The 17,356-nt window shown below is 40.8% G+C and overlaps 1 protein-coding gene and 1 long non-coding RNA gene across 2 annotated transcripts; both read right to left on the reverse strand.

Moving 5' to 3' along the window:
• Positions 1-10,073: 10,073 nt before the first annotated feature.
• On the reverse strand, positions 10,074-12,844 carry LOC131255942 (uncharacterized). Its single transcript, XR_009176527.1, has 2 exons — positions 12,626-12,844; positions 10,074-10,413 (listed from the first exon to the last, which is right to left on the reverse strand). It is a non-coding gene; the product is annotated as an uncharacterized LOC131255942 (long non-coding RNA).
• Positions 12,845-13,015: 171 nt separating this feature from the next.
• LOC131255310 (disease resistance protein RPM1-like) lies at positions 13,016-15,597 on the reverse strand. Its single transcript, XM_058256008.1, has 2 exons — positions 13,157-15,597; positions 13,016-13,100 (listed from the first exon to the last, which is right to left on the reverse strand). Exons 1-2 carry the CDS (start codon positions 15,595-15,597, stop codon positions 13,016-13,018), a joined length of 2,526 nt encoding a protein of 841 aa, XP_058111991.1.
• Positions 15,598-17,356: the final 1,759 nt, after the last annotated feature.

A 17,356-nucleotide genomic window follows, 5' to 3' on the forward strand; every position in this document is an offset into this window, starting at 1 on the left:
TAACACCTAATCTGCTCGCTTGTATCAAGAGTTATGCACAGCCGGTGTAGGCAAAGTTACTCTTCGGCCTTGTGGGTTTGTTGCAATTTGGAGCTGCCCAAAATACGTTGAAGAGGAACGTGTGTTGCATTTCCATTATTTGCATGATCGTGGCCCATATGATGGGTGAAAAAGCTTGACCATTGTAAAATGTCTTTTGAGAAATCCACTATATTCAAGGTGTGGCCCACATTTTGGTTGTCTTGGATATCGTGTTCTCTAGATACAAGAGCCTTGCCAAAGGAAGAAACTTTTGACTTTAAAAATGAGAGATTTTCTCTCAATTTGAGTTCAATAGGCCCCCTTTATATAAGGTGCCGACAACCTCTCATTTCCACACCAGAGAGAGAGGCTGCACGTATTGAGAATTTCTCTCATACAGGTGATTAAATTGAAAATGTATTTGAATTTTGAAATTCAAAATCAAATTGTTTTTCCTCTAAAATTCTTTTAAAAAATTGTATATATATATATATATATATATATATATATATATATATATATATATATATATATATATATATATATACCGTATCACTTAGAGAGGGAAACTTTTTTTTTTTTTTTTAGCATTTTATCTTTTGAATAGTTAACTTACTTGGAGAAAAGAGGGAGAGAGAGAGAGAGCTTGGGTTGCAATACTAGAATACACACAATGGGTGTCACGCTCCGAACTCGGAAACCGGGCTCACAAAATTTTCGATCACTGAATCCGGCGCCGACAGCCTTCGTAGAACCCCATTCTCGGCTCCCGGCACCAATTTACCAAGTTTCGATCCTAGGATCCAAAAAGGAGGATTTCTAATATCAATTTAATTCATAATGAGCATAACCATAAGCATAACCCAAGAACAATAACCACAAGAACACCATCACAAAATCCAATATGATAAAAAACTTTTGAGTACAATACGTATGAAAGGAAAATACAATGTAGTGAAAGTAACAAAACTCCAAAAGCTCGGCTGCACGCTCCAACTGCAGCGAGACTATGGCTGCGACTGCGTCCTGGCGTCACCTGCACACATTGATCGTGCATAAGCTTATAGAAAACTTAGAGGGTGGTGTAAGTATGTGCGCAATATAAGCGTGCTCAGAATGCAAGGTCAGGGCAATGCGGAATCATGCTGATGAGTACATGAAGACAATCAGCCGTACCAAGGCTATGTGGTGCAAGATATGAATGCTATCGGCCATAACACGACCATACGAAGCGAGATACAACTCAAGCATGCCAATCCTCATCATATATCAGTACAGTTCTCATTCTGGATAATCACCAGGGTTTAGTACACTCCAAGTGACACTGTCGCTCTCCTAGCCGCATAGTCCAAGTGAGCGTAAGAAACCTTACTATCCGCCTGATCAATAGTCTACCAATACCTATCCGGTATGTCGATAGCGGACCCATTCACAAGCTAATCAAACTCAGCCTAGTATTGCCCCCTACCCTCGGGCGAGTAAGGCCATATCCCTTTCTAACCGACCACGACACAGTGAGAGACGCGGCCTTCTGGTATTCGGCCCTTGTCTGCTCATATATCCACTCGGTCTGGAGTCATCCTCTGGTACCATCGGGTTTAGGAATTTTCACCCAGAGACATCTATGGCACCCTGATGCTTAGTAACAATATTTTTGATATCCAATCCAGTGACCCACGATGTGTCTATGGAGGCTATGGCCCTGATGTCGCTAGGGCATACAATAATCACAATCACACAAATGCAAGTGCATAAATCATTCTTTCAGACATGCAACAATCCTGCACGTACCGAGCGCTCATGTAGGGTAACTCCGCCTATCAGGGAGTCCATAAACAATCTACCCGAAGGCATGTGCAATGATCAGTTAATCCTCACATCAGGCATACATATGATGCGTATGATCATGAATCATGGATTTATATTAAGCATGTTATGTGGTGATGGGCTCTGATCAAAACGAAGATGGGCCTAGATAGCCTACACATTATAGGTATGGGCCTATTAATGGGCCCTAGGGAGAGAGTGACAATGCAGACATTTAACCAACATCATCCTTGCAATGTGGACATCAAACCATCATTGCTCGCAAAGCATAGCTCGCTATAAGGGTCAACACATATACCATGGTGGAATCACACTACAATAAGCCTTATGTACGTCCCATTGGGCCTCGACCCATGGGCCTCTAATACATCAAATGGCCTCACAACATGGTCCTTATATATATCTCAGTGGATGGGCCATAACTACATTAAGATGGGCTTAATCATATGGGCCTCATATACGGGCCATATGTACATTGCAATGGGCCATAACCCATGGGCCTTCCACACATCACAATGGGCCTTATACAAATCAAAGTGGGCCTCAATGAACGGCTCACAAATATGCCAAGATAGGCCTCATCGCATGGTCTTAAAATAATTTCCAAATGATTGGACAGGTTGGATGAAACACATGCATCATGGTGGGGCCCACACTAATGAAGGGTGTGGTTTACAATACATACATAAGTGGGTCCCAGGTGGGGCCTACCATAATGTTTATTTTCCATCCAACCCATTGATAAGGTCACTCAGATTTGGGGCCCACAGTAATGTTTATTTGCCACATAACCTGGGCCCACTGTAATATTTAATTTCCAACCCTTTAATAAGGTCACTCAGATCTGGGGCCCACAGTAATGTTTATTTGCCACACAACCTGGGCCCACTGCAATATTTATTTTCCATCCAACCCTTTGATAAGGTCACATGTGACTTGGGCCCACAGTAATGTTTATTTGCCACACAACCTGTTCAAAAGGTCACGTGGACTAGGGGGCCCACTGTAATATTTATTTATCATTCAACTTGTTTATAAGGTCACGTAGACCTGGGGGTGGGCCTGGGGCCCACTGTAATGTGGTTCACAAATCCAGTCCACCCATTATGTGTGTCCCACTTGGCTGAGGGTTCAGACCAAGTTTCAGCCGCATCCAAATTTCAGGTAGGCCCCACCGAGTGATTTTATATGTTTTAGGCATGTCCTTACATGATTTTAGATGGTATGACCCACCTGAGTTCCGTATATAGCTAATTTTTGGCAAGGGGGCCACTGCCCTAAGGGCCTACCCAATGCATGGCGTTGATGTTTGAAACGCATCACAGTGGGGCCCACAGTTGGGGCCGTGAGGCCCAGCTCGTCTGTCTGCCAGGCGCAGGCAGCACCTGCATGCGCTCTGACAGCAGCAGCGTTGCTGCTGCTTGTTTTTTTTTTTTTTTTTTTTAAACCAATTTTCCTGTGGTTTTTCACAGGTGGGGCCCACATCGAGGAAATCTGCCTCACCCATTGTATTCCTCGGCTTGATACAGTCAAACAGAGTCTAATATCCGTTAGGATTGGGCGAGTAAAACGACAATGCAGGTTTTGGATGGTAATAATACTATTTCCTAAGGTATGGCCCGCCCGAGAATCGGATTGCCCTCAAATTTCAGCTCAACGCCTAAAATGAGCGAGGGAGAAGGATGGACGGCTTGGATTGAGCACATACATCAAGGTGGGGCCTACATGAGTAGCCCACCATTTCCTTCTCTCTTTTTTTTGTTAGCTTGCAAGTACACACCCACGTCAGTATACACACTCCATGTTAGCCACTGTCCAGCGTCTCCTGGACGCCGGGTAACATGGATATAACACAATCATCATGGTGGATCCCACATGTAGGTGGCCCAAGTGTCATCAAGGTGGGTCCCACACGAACGTGGCCCACCTGATGGGTCTAATATTTGTATTTTCCATCATCCAGGTCAGGCCCACTAGATGGGATGGATAAGGCAGATGGATGGCGTTGATAGAATACATCCATCATGGTGGGTCCACGATCGGTGTGGATCTAGTGGACCACACCCATAACAAAAGAGAGAGAGAAAGAGAGACATAGAGAGAGAGAGAGACACGGTGAGATAGACGGACCCCGCTACTATGGGCTCCTCTTGATTAAATCACATACATCAAAATGGGTCCCACCAACAAGTGGGCCCTAAAATCGAAAACAACGGTAAATCACCCACCTATCTTCCTTCTTCTTGGTCCCTTAGCCTCCTTAGCTCCTTGCCTTTACTTTTAATGGTGGTTGATAAAAGACGAATGGTTGAGATGGGAGATGAGAGGGTGGGCCACACTTGTTGCTTTGGGATAGTTTGGAAAAGCTTGGATGTATGGAGTTTTCTTTTGCTTGGGAGAGTGTTTTGAGAAATAAGGGAGAGAGAGAAATGATGGGATTAAAGGGATGGATGGAGTGGTGGTTGTAATGAAGAGGTATGGGTAGGTTTGAATTTTTTATAAAAAGGGGATGAGTTTGTTTGAAAAATTGTAAAAAAGGGATGGTGAGGGGAGAGAGAGTTCACTTAAGGGAAAAGGAGGGATGGGTTGGTTGTACTTGAGGTATGGTTGTACTTGACATTAATTGATTGATTGATTGATTGATGAGACATCGTAGAGATTCTCTCGATATTCGCAATGCACGGCGTTTCTTCGGAATGAACCCAGGCCCACATCTCCTAGCCTGGGTATCGGTTCGGTGCACGAGTTGCGGCGTTGGAACCGCGGCGACGGCATGGTCGCCAAGGTACAGGTTTCGGTTCAAGCCGACTTCGGTATGCAGGTCTCGGCTTAGGATCACGCGCAAACGTTGGATACGGGTCGAGGATTGCCAGAACTCGACCGGAAGGACCGCGGAAGCTAACGGAATGGTACGGACTAGGATATGGGTCTTACAGTGTACAAGCAGTGAGGCAATGTGGCTGTAGAGGAGCTGATGGCAAGAACAACCAGAAACTGGTTAATGCCAATGATTTGAAATGGCTAGTCATTCAGTGATCTAAACGATCAGATCTCTGCTTTTGCAATGATTTGAATTTTGATGGCCTCAAGAGAAATTGTCCACTCCCTCCATCTACATAAATTGGAACCCTCCAAGTCCATAGCATCAACATTACAATCTAGTTCTTGTCTATAGAAAAAAGTTATCATATTTCTTTTATATAACACCAAGTTTTCGAACTCATTGAGTTTTTGAGTTCGAATACTTGATGAGTTTCCTAGAGAAGACTAACTGCGTTAGCCGAGTTCCTAAGGTGGTCCCTTCATGATTTTTGCATGCGGGACTAAACAAGGCTTGTCGTATGCTGAAAGCAATTCGCCAATAACCTGCCAGTGATCTCTAATTTCAAAGGAGGGGGCGAATGCTTTAAGGATAGCGTATTTAATACATGCTTCAGCCTGATTCTAGCCAACCTGTTTAAATTATTTTCAGTTTTCTAAATTTTAGTTTCATTTTTTTCAACAATCTTAAAGCATGATTGATATAGATACCAAAAGTATTGCATCAATCAAGCTGATGAATTAGGATTTAATAAGGCTTGATCGATTCGACAGTAAAATCTTCACCAGGAGGCAAGATAAGCTTAAGTTCCTTCTTACTGCTCTAAAGATTTTCTATATCTTGGACTCGAACTCACAACCATTTTCAGAAGCAACTAACAATGATTCTGCAGAATTGATTGTTGCAAGAATCAAACAACAAGAAGACAACTTGTTGTGTCATGGTCACTTCATGAACACCCCATCTGATCATTTATATGACCTGTACACAAACAACCTCTGTTAAAGAAATTTGAAACGCATTGTAATACAAATACAAGTTTGAAAGAGAATGAATGAAGAAATTTCTAATTGTCAGGTACTTCAAATTCGCAATAGTAAATAATAAGCCTCTACTGGTCAAGATCTAAGAATTGCAAATGATTGTAAATAAAATAAAGCCTTAAAAATCGATCTATTTGAATCCTTCTAAGTTGGAGCCATAATAGCTAAGGTACTTCTAAGTTGAAAAGATTATAAGAAGAAACTAATGCATAAATTTGAAGAATTTACTTTGGAAAGATTCAAAAGCACCTCTAAATTGAGAAAAAATCTCACAACCAAGACAAAAAAGATGATAACAATAGTGCATCCTCATCCTAGGTGAATGTAATAGAAAGGCCATTCCAGGACATACCTAAACTCAATAAAGATAACAAGAAATTCAAAAAGTCCTAAAAGAAAAGAAAAGAAAAGAAAAGAAAAGAAAAAAATAGAAAATCAAAATAGACATTGCTATGTCTTGTGGAAAGACTAGACATTTTGTTTAAGATTGTAGGGACTGTAAAAAGTCTAAGAAAGAGGCTAACAAACATTGGTTTCATAAGGTGTTTCAAGTGGAAGATAATGTGTTAGTTCATTTGCGAAAGGAAAAGTTTCTAACTTTGGCACATAACAAGCTCATGAATAAGAATATAGGCTATGTTATGATCATTAAGAAAATCAATGATAACATGTTTCTTCTTAATCTTCAAGAGGACATGGAGATCTTAAGGACATTCAATGTAGCAGACCAGAATACGTATTGTGAATCAAGTCCGTTAAAAAACTCGAGGAAGTTGAACATATATCGTGAACCAAACTTAAGGATGAGTTTCTTCTTCTTTTTTTCTTTTTTTTTTTTCAAGTAGAGGGGTTTGATGTAGGACAAGGATCAAGCGCGTTCCTAACGCACATGGACCAGGAGAAGCCCAATGAGAAATTGACAAAAAATCAGCATAGTTCGAGTGGTCGACCTTTGTGGTTGATAGGTCAAAATTCCAACGGAAATTTTAGATTGCTTGTTGACTGATTTCTGCTAGCTTAGATAGGTCAAAATATTGTTCAACACATCGATAGAACAAGTCAACAAGTCGAAAATCACAGAATTTTTGGTTTAAATCTCTGGACACTTTTTTGCTATTTTGACCTGTTAATTCGACTGGTCGATGAGAGGTTGACTGACAGTAGAAATCTACATGTTTTTCAAAATTTGTTTTCATATTTGATTAGAATTCTTTGGTTATGTTTTTAGAGTTTGTTTAGGGTTATTTAAGGATGTGAAACTCATTTTTTAGCAATCAATTATCATTCAATCAGTAAAATTTTAGAAGTTATTCTATTTTCTCTCATGGATTCGAGAAATTTCTTATGGATTCGAGAAATTTCTTATAGATTCAAGAGTGCCTTATGGAATCAAGGTATTTATCGATCGATGAAGACGATGTCACGACCTCTCTGCATCACAAAACAATCACAAAGCATACACGATTTTTACATGTAAAAGCCATTGTGGGAAAAAACCACGACACAAAGCAATATCGAATTACTATGAAAGCAAAAAGTACAAGAGACGGAATCACTTACAATGCTTAGATAACTCTCGTTTTTTCCTCCTCAAACCCTAGAAATGATGAGCCCTTCTTAAAATTAATCCTAACCCTGTTTACACCCACCCACACACACACACACACACACACACACACACACACACACACACACACACACACATATATATATAGGAAAAGGTACTATGCGCTCGACCTCACGAGTCCGTCCCATGAGGTCAAGCTGTGTGGGCCCCACTGTGATGCGTTTCGAACATCTACCCCATCAGTCAGATGCACCATTCCATCATGGGCCTAGGTCTCAAAAATCAAGTCAATCCGTGACTTGTGTGGGCCACACCACATATAGAAGTGGAGAGGGGCCGTGCACCATTAAAACATTCATAATCATTTTTTGGGCCCACCGAGATGTGGTTTGAAAATCCAACCCATCCATTATGTGTGTCCCACTTGGATGAGGGTTCAAACCAAGTTTTAGAAGCATGCAAATTTCAGGTGGGCCCCACCAAGTGCTTTTATATGTTTTAACGGTGTCTTCACATGCTTTTAGATGGTATGGCCCACCTGAGTTCCGTATATGGCTGATTTTTGGGATATCCCATAATTTAAAGGGGACCCATCAAATGCACGATGTTGATGGTCGACACGCATCACGGTGGGGCCCACACAGCTCGACCTCATGGGAGCTTATCGTGAGGTCGAGCGCATAATACCTTTTCCCTATATATATATATATATATATATATATATATATATATATATATAATTGCACCAGGAATTGGAAATAATTCTCGCAATTTCGTAAAATTGAGCACTTCCGTCGATGTGATCAATAGCCATTGAAGGTCCTTCAATAGGATTGAAGCCTTCCTCAATGGTATCGAGTAGCACCTAAAAAATTGTCCAATGAGTCATTGGAATAAATCAGGAGTTTCTTGATGGGATCAAGCATGTTGATTGGAATTTGAACTCCTGATATTGAGATGATGCAATAGTTGCTGTGATGAAGGAGGTACAAGGGATGCTCCAAGCCAACACATGGATAAACCACTGGACTCGGGCAGAGGGACAACTCCCAGTTCCCATCAGTACCCCTACTTCAGACCATATTCTTATTTTCTTAACCCTTTACCCTGGCAGTTCCTACTCTATTTGAGGTTTATGCACCCCGCAAATAACTTAGCAGATCCTCTTTCCTCTAGATTGCCTTGTAACCACCATTTCTTCTCCCTTTCCTTGCCATTCTTATTTAGAGAGGAGCTACAATTTTGGCACCTTAATCCATAGTTAACTTTATTTACAACGCACACTACTAGATTAGGTTTTATTCGTTGAATATATATATCATGATATTTTGCATAATGAAATTTCATGATATCAAAGCCAACTTGGACTCATTTACTACTAAATATCATGATATTTGGTGTAGCGAAATGCAACCTTATATAAATTATGGATTATTAATATTATTTTTGAATCTTTACTAAAATCTCTTATAAATAACTCACTATTAACTAAAATGAGACATGCATCTTAGTTTTCTTTATGATTTGATGTCGAGCGGGTCGCGGACAGTTACATGGCCAAGATGGATCAGAAAAGGCCCGTTGGACGACAGAAGTGATTCAAACCATCAGACCTTAAATCGGGCATATCTCGCAATCTGAAATGAGATATCTAACATAAAAAATATGATTATGGGGTAGAACGATCTACTTTAGCCAACCAACCCAGCTATGCTAGGTTGCCCAAGCCGGATTTGCGAAATACTGCCAGATCGACGGTTGTTTCCCTATTTTAATTTCGTTTTTACTATAAATAGTAAGTTTTAGTTTGATTATAACTCTTCATCCATTGTGCTTTAGGAGTTGCGTCCAACGTGAAAAGAGCTAAGAAAATTTAGGAGAACAGTTTGGTGAAGTCAAATAGGACACTTACTATTTTTGGCCGAAAACCTTGCGCACTAGTAGACATCACGACTTTCTTTACTATTTATAGTAAGTCACGAATTCTAGGAGTTTTAGTTGTAGTTTGATTCTGATTTCTTTCGCATTGCTTGGTACCCCTATTTAAAGGGTTATGAAATTACTTTTATTCATTGATTAATCAATTTCAAATTTATTAGAATTTATTTCTATTTTCTGCTTTCTTTCCTCGTGGATTCGAGAAGTCTCTGTGAAGAGTCCAGAGAAGTTCCATGGATTCGGAATAGTTATCCTCTTGAGGAAGATGGTGCTCGACCTCACGTCCTTCCTTGCGTCATGATTCCAGGATTTTTGCATAATGGATTACTATGAATCAAAGTAATCAATCACATCCCTAATAGGACCTTAGGTTCTCCCAAATCTAAAGATAAAAACAAGCATTAGAAAGTAGAAGTTAATATCGGACAGCTAAATTTAGCTTGACTTCCTCAATTTAGTCAATGCTTATGCATGCACACACTTATCCATATGTGGAAACACAATCCCATGGTAGAGAATCACCATAAACACATCAACCACATGCACACAATATATAATAGCCAATGAGATAAGCTATCTTATCGTGGCAATGACAATATTTTAGATATATGAATAACTTAATAAGTCATACCTCAAAATATATTTCACATTAAACTTGTCCTACTTCATTCCCTAAGAATATAAAAGTCTCAATGTATACAGATCCCTCCTAATTACATTCTTTAATACATACACAATGATAATGAACAATAAACAAAACATTGATTGCAAAATATATATATGATTCATTGATCTAAAATGACATACATTCCAACATGTCCAATACAGTGGATGTCTAACACCCACTTTCCACCTATACTAGGGAAAAATCCACATTTATTAACACATAATCATGCCTAGATCATAACAATCATCTTGAGCATATAGCCACACATAAAATCCTTTCAGGATGGTAACCATTATTCCATTTATGTACGTACAGCCACACTTATCACAAACACAACACGTCCAATGTTCAGGACACAGAGCACCAAATGGATCTCAAATTCACCAAGTAGACATCAACAACCTCCGTAGCCTCTCACTTGAATCAATGGCTGAGAACACATGCTTCAGCTCCCCATCCTCAGTGATTGCAGCACCACCTCGGATATTTTGCTCCTGTAATGTTCAACATCCTTCTAATCTCCTCACAACTGGGACAGAGTTCCACAACAATAAATTGATAGCATGATACAGTATTAGATTAATCGTGGACAAATAATAAATCCACAATATATAAAATAACAGATCCATAATAGATTCACCAATAGATCCATGACAGAACTATAACAGATCTATACATGTTGAACTATGTGATCAACGGTTTAGATTACTGAACAAGGTCCCAAATGTACAAATTGATGATATGCAGTAGCAAACTCCTATGTTTATCCTTAAGCAGTACCATGATATGTTTGTTGACAGCCAATCAATGGATCCGGTCCGACCCATCATATATGTTATTGGGTTAAAGCAGTTACTACATCAGGTAGGGTACATATGCACCAAAACAATGCAACGGTAGAAATTAAAAAATGAGATAGTGCCAATATGCAATATCTGTACATGTGGCGTGCATATGAGATTTAGGCCGTTCATTTGATTGTACCTTGTTGAATTACGTTGCATCAGCTATACACCAAGATACACACGAAGGGAACCCTACTGATTGATGGATTGGTTATTGTTGGGGACCGCAGAAGCACGCAGAAATGAATCAAGTAAAGTAATTCAATCACACCAAGCAAGTATAATGTAAATACACCGAATTTAACATGGAAAAACTCTTACGAAGAAAACACGGTACAAAGCGGTAAAAATACTATGAAAGTAGAAATTACAAGAGATAGAGAAAATACTCGATTCAAACAAGCTTCGAATCTTCCTCTGTGCACGTATATATATAAATATATATATATATATATATATATATATATATATATATATATATATATATATATGTATATATATAAGAGAATCCCACTCAAAATAGAAAACAAATCCCGCATATATGCAACTCTATGTAAATTTGCGCATACGTTCGATGGGACTTCGATGGCATCGATTAAACCGTCGATGGCATTGAACCCACTTCAATACCATCGAACTAATACCAAAAAATGGAGAAAGAAAATCTCGAGCCCTCACCAGTAGGGTTCATCATTTGGTGATATGGACTTTGGTTCAATGGGCTGTGCATGAATCTCCACCAACTCATAGATTATTAAGAATATATAATGCGGTAAGAATGGAACTCTGGACAGCTAGGATTTCCTGAACAAAGAACTTGGGACCCTAGCCATATGAAATCCAAACTAAGCCCAAAAGAAGGCCCATTTACAATGATAATAGCTGAGTTGGGCCTACAATCAATGGAAATAGCTTGGATGGGGCATGCTTTCAGGCCCTATTAAGAATCAGGTCAAGCTTGGGCTAGCTCATGGTTTGACGAGTCAGACCGATCCGGTTTGATACCATCAGTCGCCCCCAATCAGGTGGCCGAAGAGGGTTTTTGTCCGGTCCGGTCCGGTCCTGATTCATAGGCAATATGTCGATCGGAGTTCTGGTCCACAGGCAGAGGGAGAAGGGAGTGCTCGTGCGAGAGGTGGAGCACTGTCTGGTCTGCAGGTGGGGATGAAACAGAGCAGGGTTTTGAGGTATTTTTTTTTCCTTTCCCTTTCTTGTCCATTTGTGTTTTCTGTTTTTGGATAGTTGCTGGCAGAGATGGGTTTTGAGACGGATTGGGTTCACCATAATGGAGGAAGGTCGCTGGAATGAGTTTTAGAGGAGTGTTGAAAGGGCGGGTAGGAGGTATGGGAGATATATGGGGAATCGTTGGATTGACAAAGATGGGTTTTGGTGGTGATTGGATTCATCAGAATGTAGGAAGGTCACCGGAATTAATGATACCACTGAGGCTCTGATAGCATGAAGATTTTTCAAAAACAGAGTGAGAGGCTTCCACATAAAATCGATAGTAAATAAAAATGCTCTGGTACTCTCTGTGCACTAGGGTATAATGTTCTTGCATCTGTTCACTTGGACAGTCCAGTCGATTGATCTGAACCATTTATTAACTCCAAAAAAAAAAAAAGAAAAAGTGAGTAATACCAATTCAGCCCGGAGTCAGGTGAGTCGAGACTCAGACTCTGGCACAACAAGTCGAGTTACCGGGCCTTTTAACCATGGTCCACCTTCAGGAATATAGCCGTTGGATCTTGGTCATGTTCAATGATCCAAACCGTTGATCATGCTCAAAAATCCCCAATTGCATAGATTTAAGAAATAAATTTGCGAATTTGGAAATTCATGGAGAACCGAAATTTTGTACAGCTAGCCTTACCTCATCAGCAAAAGAAGGATTACCTGAATCGATGGATGATTAGTTGAGTCGACGCAAATCCCACCCCTCTTCTGTCCAGCGTCCACCGTAGATTAAGGGAATGTGTCCCATCTTTCTACGGTCCTCCTCGTTTCCGTCTTTTTGCTGCAACCTCTCCGTCAATTCTGTTGGCATGTCGCATAACCAGAGAACTCGGAGTTTGGTGAGGTATTCGATCCCTTCTGGAAGCTTCTTCAACTCTCGACATCCATCGATGCAATTCCCACCCCTCTTCTGTCCAGCGTCCACCGTCGATGAAGGGAATGTGCCCCACCTTTCTACGGTCCTCCTCGTTTCCATCTTTTTGCTGCAACCTCTCTGTCAATTCTGTTGGCATTTCGAATAATCTGAGAACTAGGAGTTTGGTGAGATATTCAATCCCTTCTGGAAGCGTCTTCAACTCTCGACATCTGAACACAGTTAGCTGTTGGATGCTTGGCAATGTTCCCTTCTCTATCACTACCCGATTTAGTTGTGTCAGGTCCCCTAAATATAAATTCTTGAGTTTAGGGAACCATCCATCGTGAAAACACAACTGCTGCCCTTCATAGGCCTTCACAAGAGAAAGGCGCACCAGATTGGGCAATGCTTGCAGTGATGAAAGCAGATCTTCTCTCAGCTTAGACCAATTCAACCCCAAATCGGTGAGATGCGCAAGGTACCTAAACCATCGAGGCACCTTCTCCAAACGTCCACACAGGGTAAGCTTCTGAAAAAGTGGCAGATGATCAGGAGAGAGCTCTTCCAATTGAAGTGTTTCTTCTTCGTTGATTGCCTTAACACCCAAGAAAACAAGGTATTTCAGCTTGGCGATGGAGGTGCACAACTCAGCTCCGTTGATTGCTCTAACCTTGGAAATGCCAAGTGTTCTCAGTTGGGTTAAGTTCCCAATTTGTCTCACAATTTCCCCTTCTTTTGCTTCGATATTTGTTAGACTTTGTAAACTTGTTATATTACATATTCCTATAGGAACTTGGATGCTACTCACCATCTCGAAAGTCGATGGATCTGCCATATTATGTCGATAGCCGGTTAAGTGGCGTAGTTTCTGTAGCTCCACAACCCCACTCGGTAGCCTCCTGATCCCTGTTTTTTTAACATTCAATGTTTGCAGGTTCTGCAACCTTCCTAGGGATTTTGGAAGCTCGCTAACATTAGTATTCTTCAAGTTAAGAAACCGCAAATTGAATAGATTCGTCAATTCATCTGGTAAGCTTTCAATAGGAACTCCCTGTAAATCTAGGACCCTCAATAACATAGAACTTGATGCTATGGTATTTAGAGAAGATGAGAAAGATGTGCTTCCTTCAAACACTAAAAGAGAGCGAAGCTGTGACATACTCATGCTATGTTGAATAGTTTCTCCAGATTTGTAGATTGACATGCGCCGTACGTTGCTCCCTTGCCCTGTTTGCTTCCCATCGCATGTGATGCAGAACTTTTCTTCGTCAGATAAGGAAAAGGCCACTTCACGTACAATATCATGCATTCGACAAGTTCTCACCCTTCCAGAGAGATTCATCTCGACAAGCTGAAGTGTGTTACGATGAATGAGTTCCTTTAGGTATTCCTCTGCCACCTCTTCCATTGAAACTTGACCTGCATCTTCAACGAAACCCTCTGCCACCCATAACCTTATCAACTTCTTGCGGTGAATTAAATAATCTTCCGGAAACATACAACAATACAAGAAACATTGCTTAAGGCGGTAAGGCAGATAGTAGAAGCTAAGCAACAAGATGAGCTTTATTGGTTCAAGCGTTTCATTGTTATTCAAGTGCCAACTTAGTTTATCATAGACTTGGCTCCATTCAAACACGTTCTCATCTGTCAATGACAGGAGTCTGCCCATCGCAATAATTGCAAGAGGTAAAGCTTGACATTTTTTTACTATGGATCGAGCCAATTTCTCGAGCTCTGAAGGGCAGGGTTTGTTCCGAAATGCCTTCTTACAGAATAGCTGCCACGCCTCTTCTGGATGTAGAGGCTGATCAAGCCGGCAGACACGGCTTCCCTCTCCGGCTGCAAAAGCCACATTTCTGTCTCTTGTTGTAACTACTAACCTACTTCCGCATCTGTAGTCTGGAAACATGACACTTAGTTGATTCCAATCATTCATACTCCAGATATCATCCAAGACAATCAGATACCTTTTCGATTCGAGATGTCTTTTAATCATCTGCCTTAAGTCGCTAGCATCACTGGTGGCTAGGTCATTTGGAACAACGTCCTTTGTGGCCTCAAGGAATTGTTTCATGATGCTTCGCAGTACTTCATCGATTCTAAGAGTCTGTGAGACTGAAACACATGCCGAGCAGTCGAAGTGCTTCTTTACTAGTTCGTTCTTGTAGGCTTTAGTGACAAGAGTGGTCTTGCCCACCCCACCCATACCCGTCACTGAAATCACCGTGCGTCGTTGTTCTTCCTCCACCAACCATCTGACTATCAAATATAATTCTTTCTTCATCCCCACAATGTCATCTTCCTCTAAGGAAAGAGAAGTTTGTACATCACGTTGCCACATTTTGCTAACATCATGAGAGCTTGTTCCTTCTCCTATTTGATTGAGACCGAAGCCAACTCCTGTATCGAAAAGGTTATGAACCTTAACCTTGGTTTCTTGGAGTCGGATGGTGAAGCAATGCTTGTTGTAGATATTCTTTGGGAGGTGAACGATGTTAAGGAGAAAACCTCCTTGTGGTCTATCCATGCGATACATGAACTCGTCGATGATGTCTTCTACATCATATGTGGAATCTCTTACTTGCCTCACCCAGGTTCTCACTTCTTCATTGCCTTCTTTTCTTTTATCAGCATTCTTCAACAAAGCTTGCATACGTTCGAGTGCCAGCTTGATTTCTCCTAGTTCATTGCGCACTCCTGTTATTAGTGATGCTTCTCGAGATAGAAGGGCACTTAGAGTTTCTAACCCGAATTGAACAATACTATCCGCCATCGGAATTTCTGTAAAATAAGAAATGAAGGCAACAAATGTCAAATATATGAGTGCAGATCTTCTATGTTGAAGGCACAACAAATTCCTCTTATTAGTCGCCTGAGAAAATTAATAAATAAAAAATAAAAATACCTACGTATTTAAACTTTGTTCTTGGACGGGGATTTCCTGCCAAAGCCTTTCGCAGGAAGTTCCTGCGCTGGGAACCCAGGTGGGGCCCACTGTGATGATTTTAAGAAATCCTCTACGTCCATCTGTTTTGTGAATTCATTTTAGGACATAAGGACAAAAATGAACCGTACCTAATTCTCAAGTGGGCCGAAAATGTGAGAATTGAATTTGGACAGTTGAAATATTCATGGGCCACAGAAGTTTTGAATCATTCTAATATTTGTTTTTTCAGTTCATCCCAGTAAGAATGACGTTATTAACGGTATGGATGGCATGTAAACATCACTGTAGAACCCAGGAAGGTTTCAACGGTATGAATTTCCCCAACCACCTTTTCCTTTAGTACGGCCTACTTGAGTCGTGGATCCTGCTCAATTTTACTCTCATGGCCTAAAATGAGCTTACAAAACCGATGGACAGGATGGATTCCATACAAACATCACGGTGGCCCCAACTGGGTTCCCAGTGCAGGAACTTCCTGCGAAAGGCTTTCGCGGGAAATCCGCGTCCTTTCTTCGTGTACTTGTTCTCGCATTCGGTTCCCCTTCTCTCCCTGGAGTCGGATTGCCCATTACAGAACATAGCAACAGAAGTACGGACGTGGGAAACTTCTGTGAGCCCTACTATGATATATGTGTGATATCCACACCGTCCATCCATTTTACAAGATCATTTTAGCCAACGAGCCCAAAATCGAAGAAGATCCAAACCTCAAGTGGACCACCTCATAGAAAGCAGTGGGGACAATGACACCCACGGTAGAAACCTTCCTACGGCCAACCATGATGGTTTTTTTTTTTGATCATCAAACCTCTTCATAACGTCATAAAGACATGGAAGAACGGAAACATAAATATCAATTTGATCCAAAACTCCTGTGAACCTAGGAAGTTTTCAATGCCAGGTATTAAATCCAGACTACTTGTTGAAGTATGGTCCACTTGAGCTTTGGATATCATTCAATTTTGAGAGCATTTCTTAAAATGAGTTGATAAAACGGAGGGACAGCGTGTATGAAATACATATATCACTGTAGGTCTCACAGAGCCTTTACACAATGTACCTTAGTCCCTATACTCTCCTTAACAGGAATAGCCATTCCCTGTTTCCTTCAATTGTGATTGGTCTACATCATTACTCATATTGGGGGCACTGCAGCATTAAACGTGGCCAAGGTGGCTCATTCACATTGCATCGAGCAGAAAATTATGTTCCTAGCAAAGATTGGTCCCACGTATATAATCCTTTCTCCACAGTGGATACCATAGAATTCTCGCACCACCAAAACCGAAGACGCAGTTTTGCCTGTGACCCCTTGTGTCATGGATATGTAGGCCCTTCATGGTGTACGTGTTTTTACCATACCCTCCATCATCTTCTTCTTCTTCTACTTCTTCTTCTTCTTCTTTTTTTAAGGTCATTTAGCCCAAAAATGATATAAAGCTCAAGTGGACCGCATACCACAGGAAACAGTGGGAGCTGAATTCTTAACGTTGAAGTTTTCTTGACAGCCACAGAAGTTCTGTTTAGGATGAGGCTAATATTTGTGTTTTCCCTTTATCCAGAGTTATTGATTTAATGAACCGGA

The sequence above is a fragment of the Magnolia sinica genome, chromosome 9, assembly GCF_029962835.1.
Source record: "Magnolia sinica isolate HGM2019 chromosome 9, MsV1, whole genome shotgun sequence".
NCBI classification, from domain to species: Eukaryota; Viridiplantae; Streptophyta; class Magnoliopsida; order Magnoliales; family Magnoliaceae; genus Magnolia; species Magnolia sinica.

Coding starts and splice junctions, on each gene's coding strand:
- LOC131255310 (XM_058256008.1), bottom strand. CDS start 15,597: ATGGCGGATAGTATTGTTCAATTCGGGTTAGAAACTCTAAGTGCCCTT. Junction 13,101..13,156: donor TTGTGTTTTCACGATGGATG/GTTCCCTAAACT, acceptor TAAATCGGGTAG/TGATAGAGAAGGGAACATTG.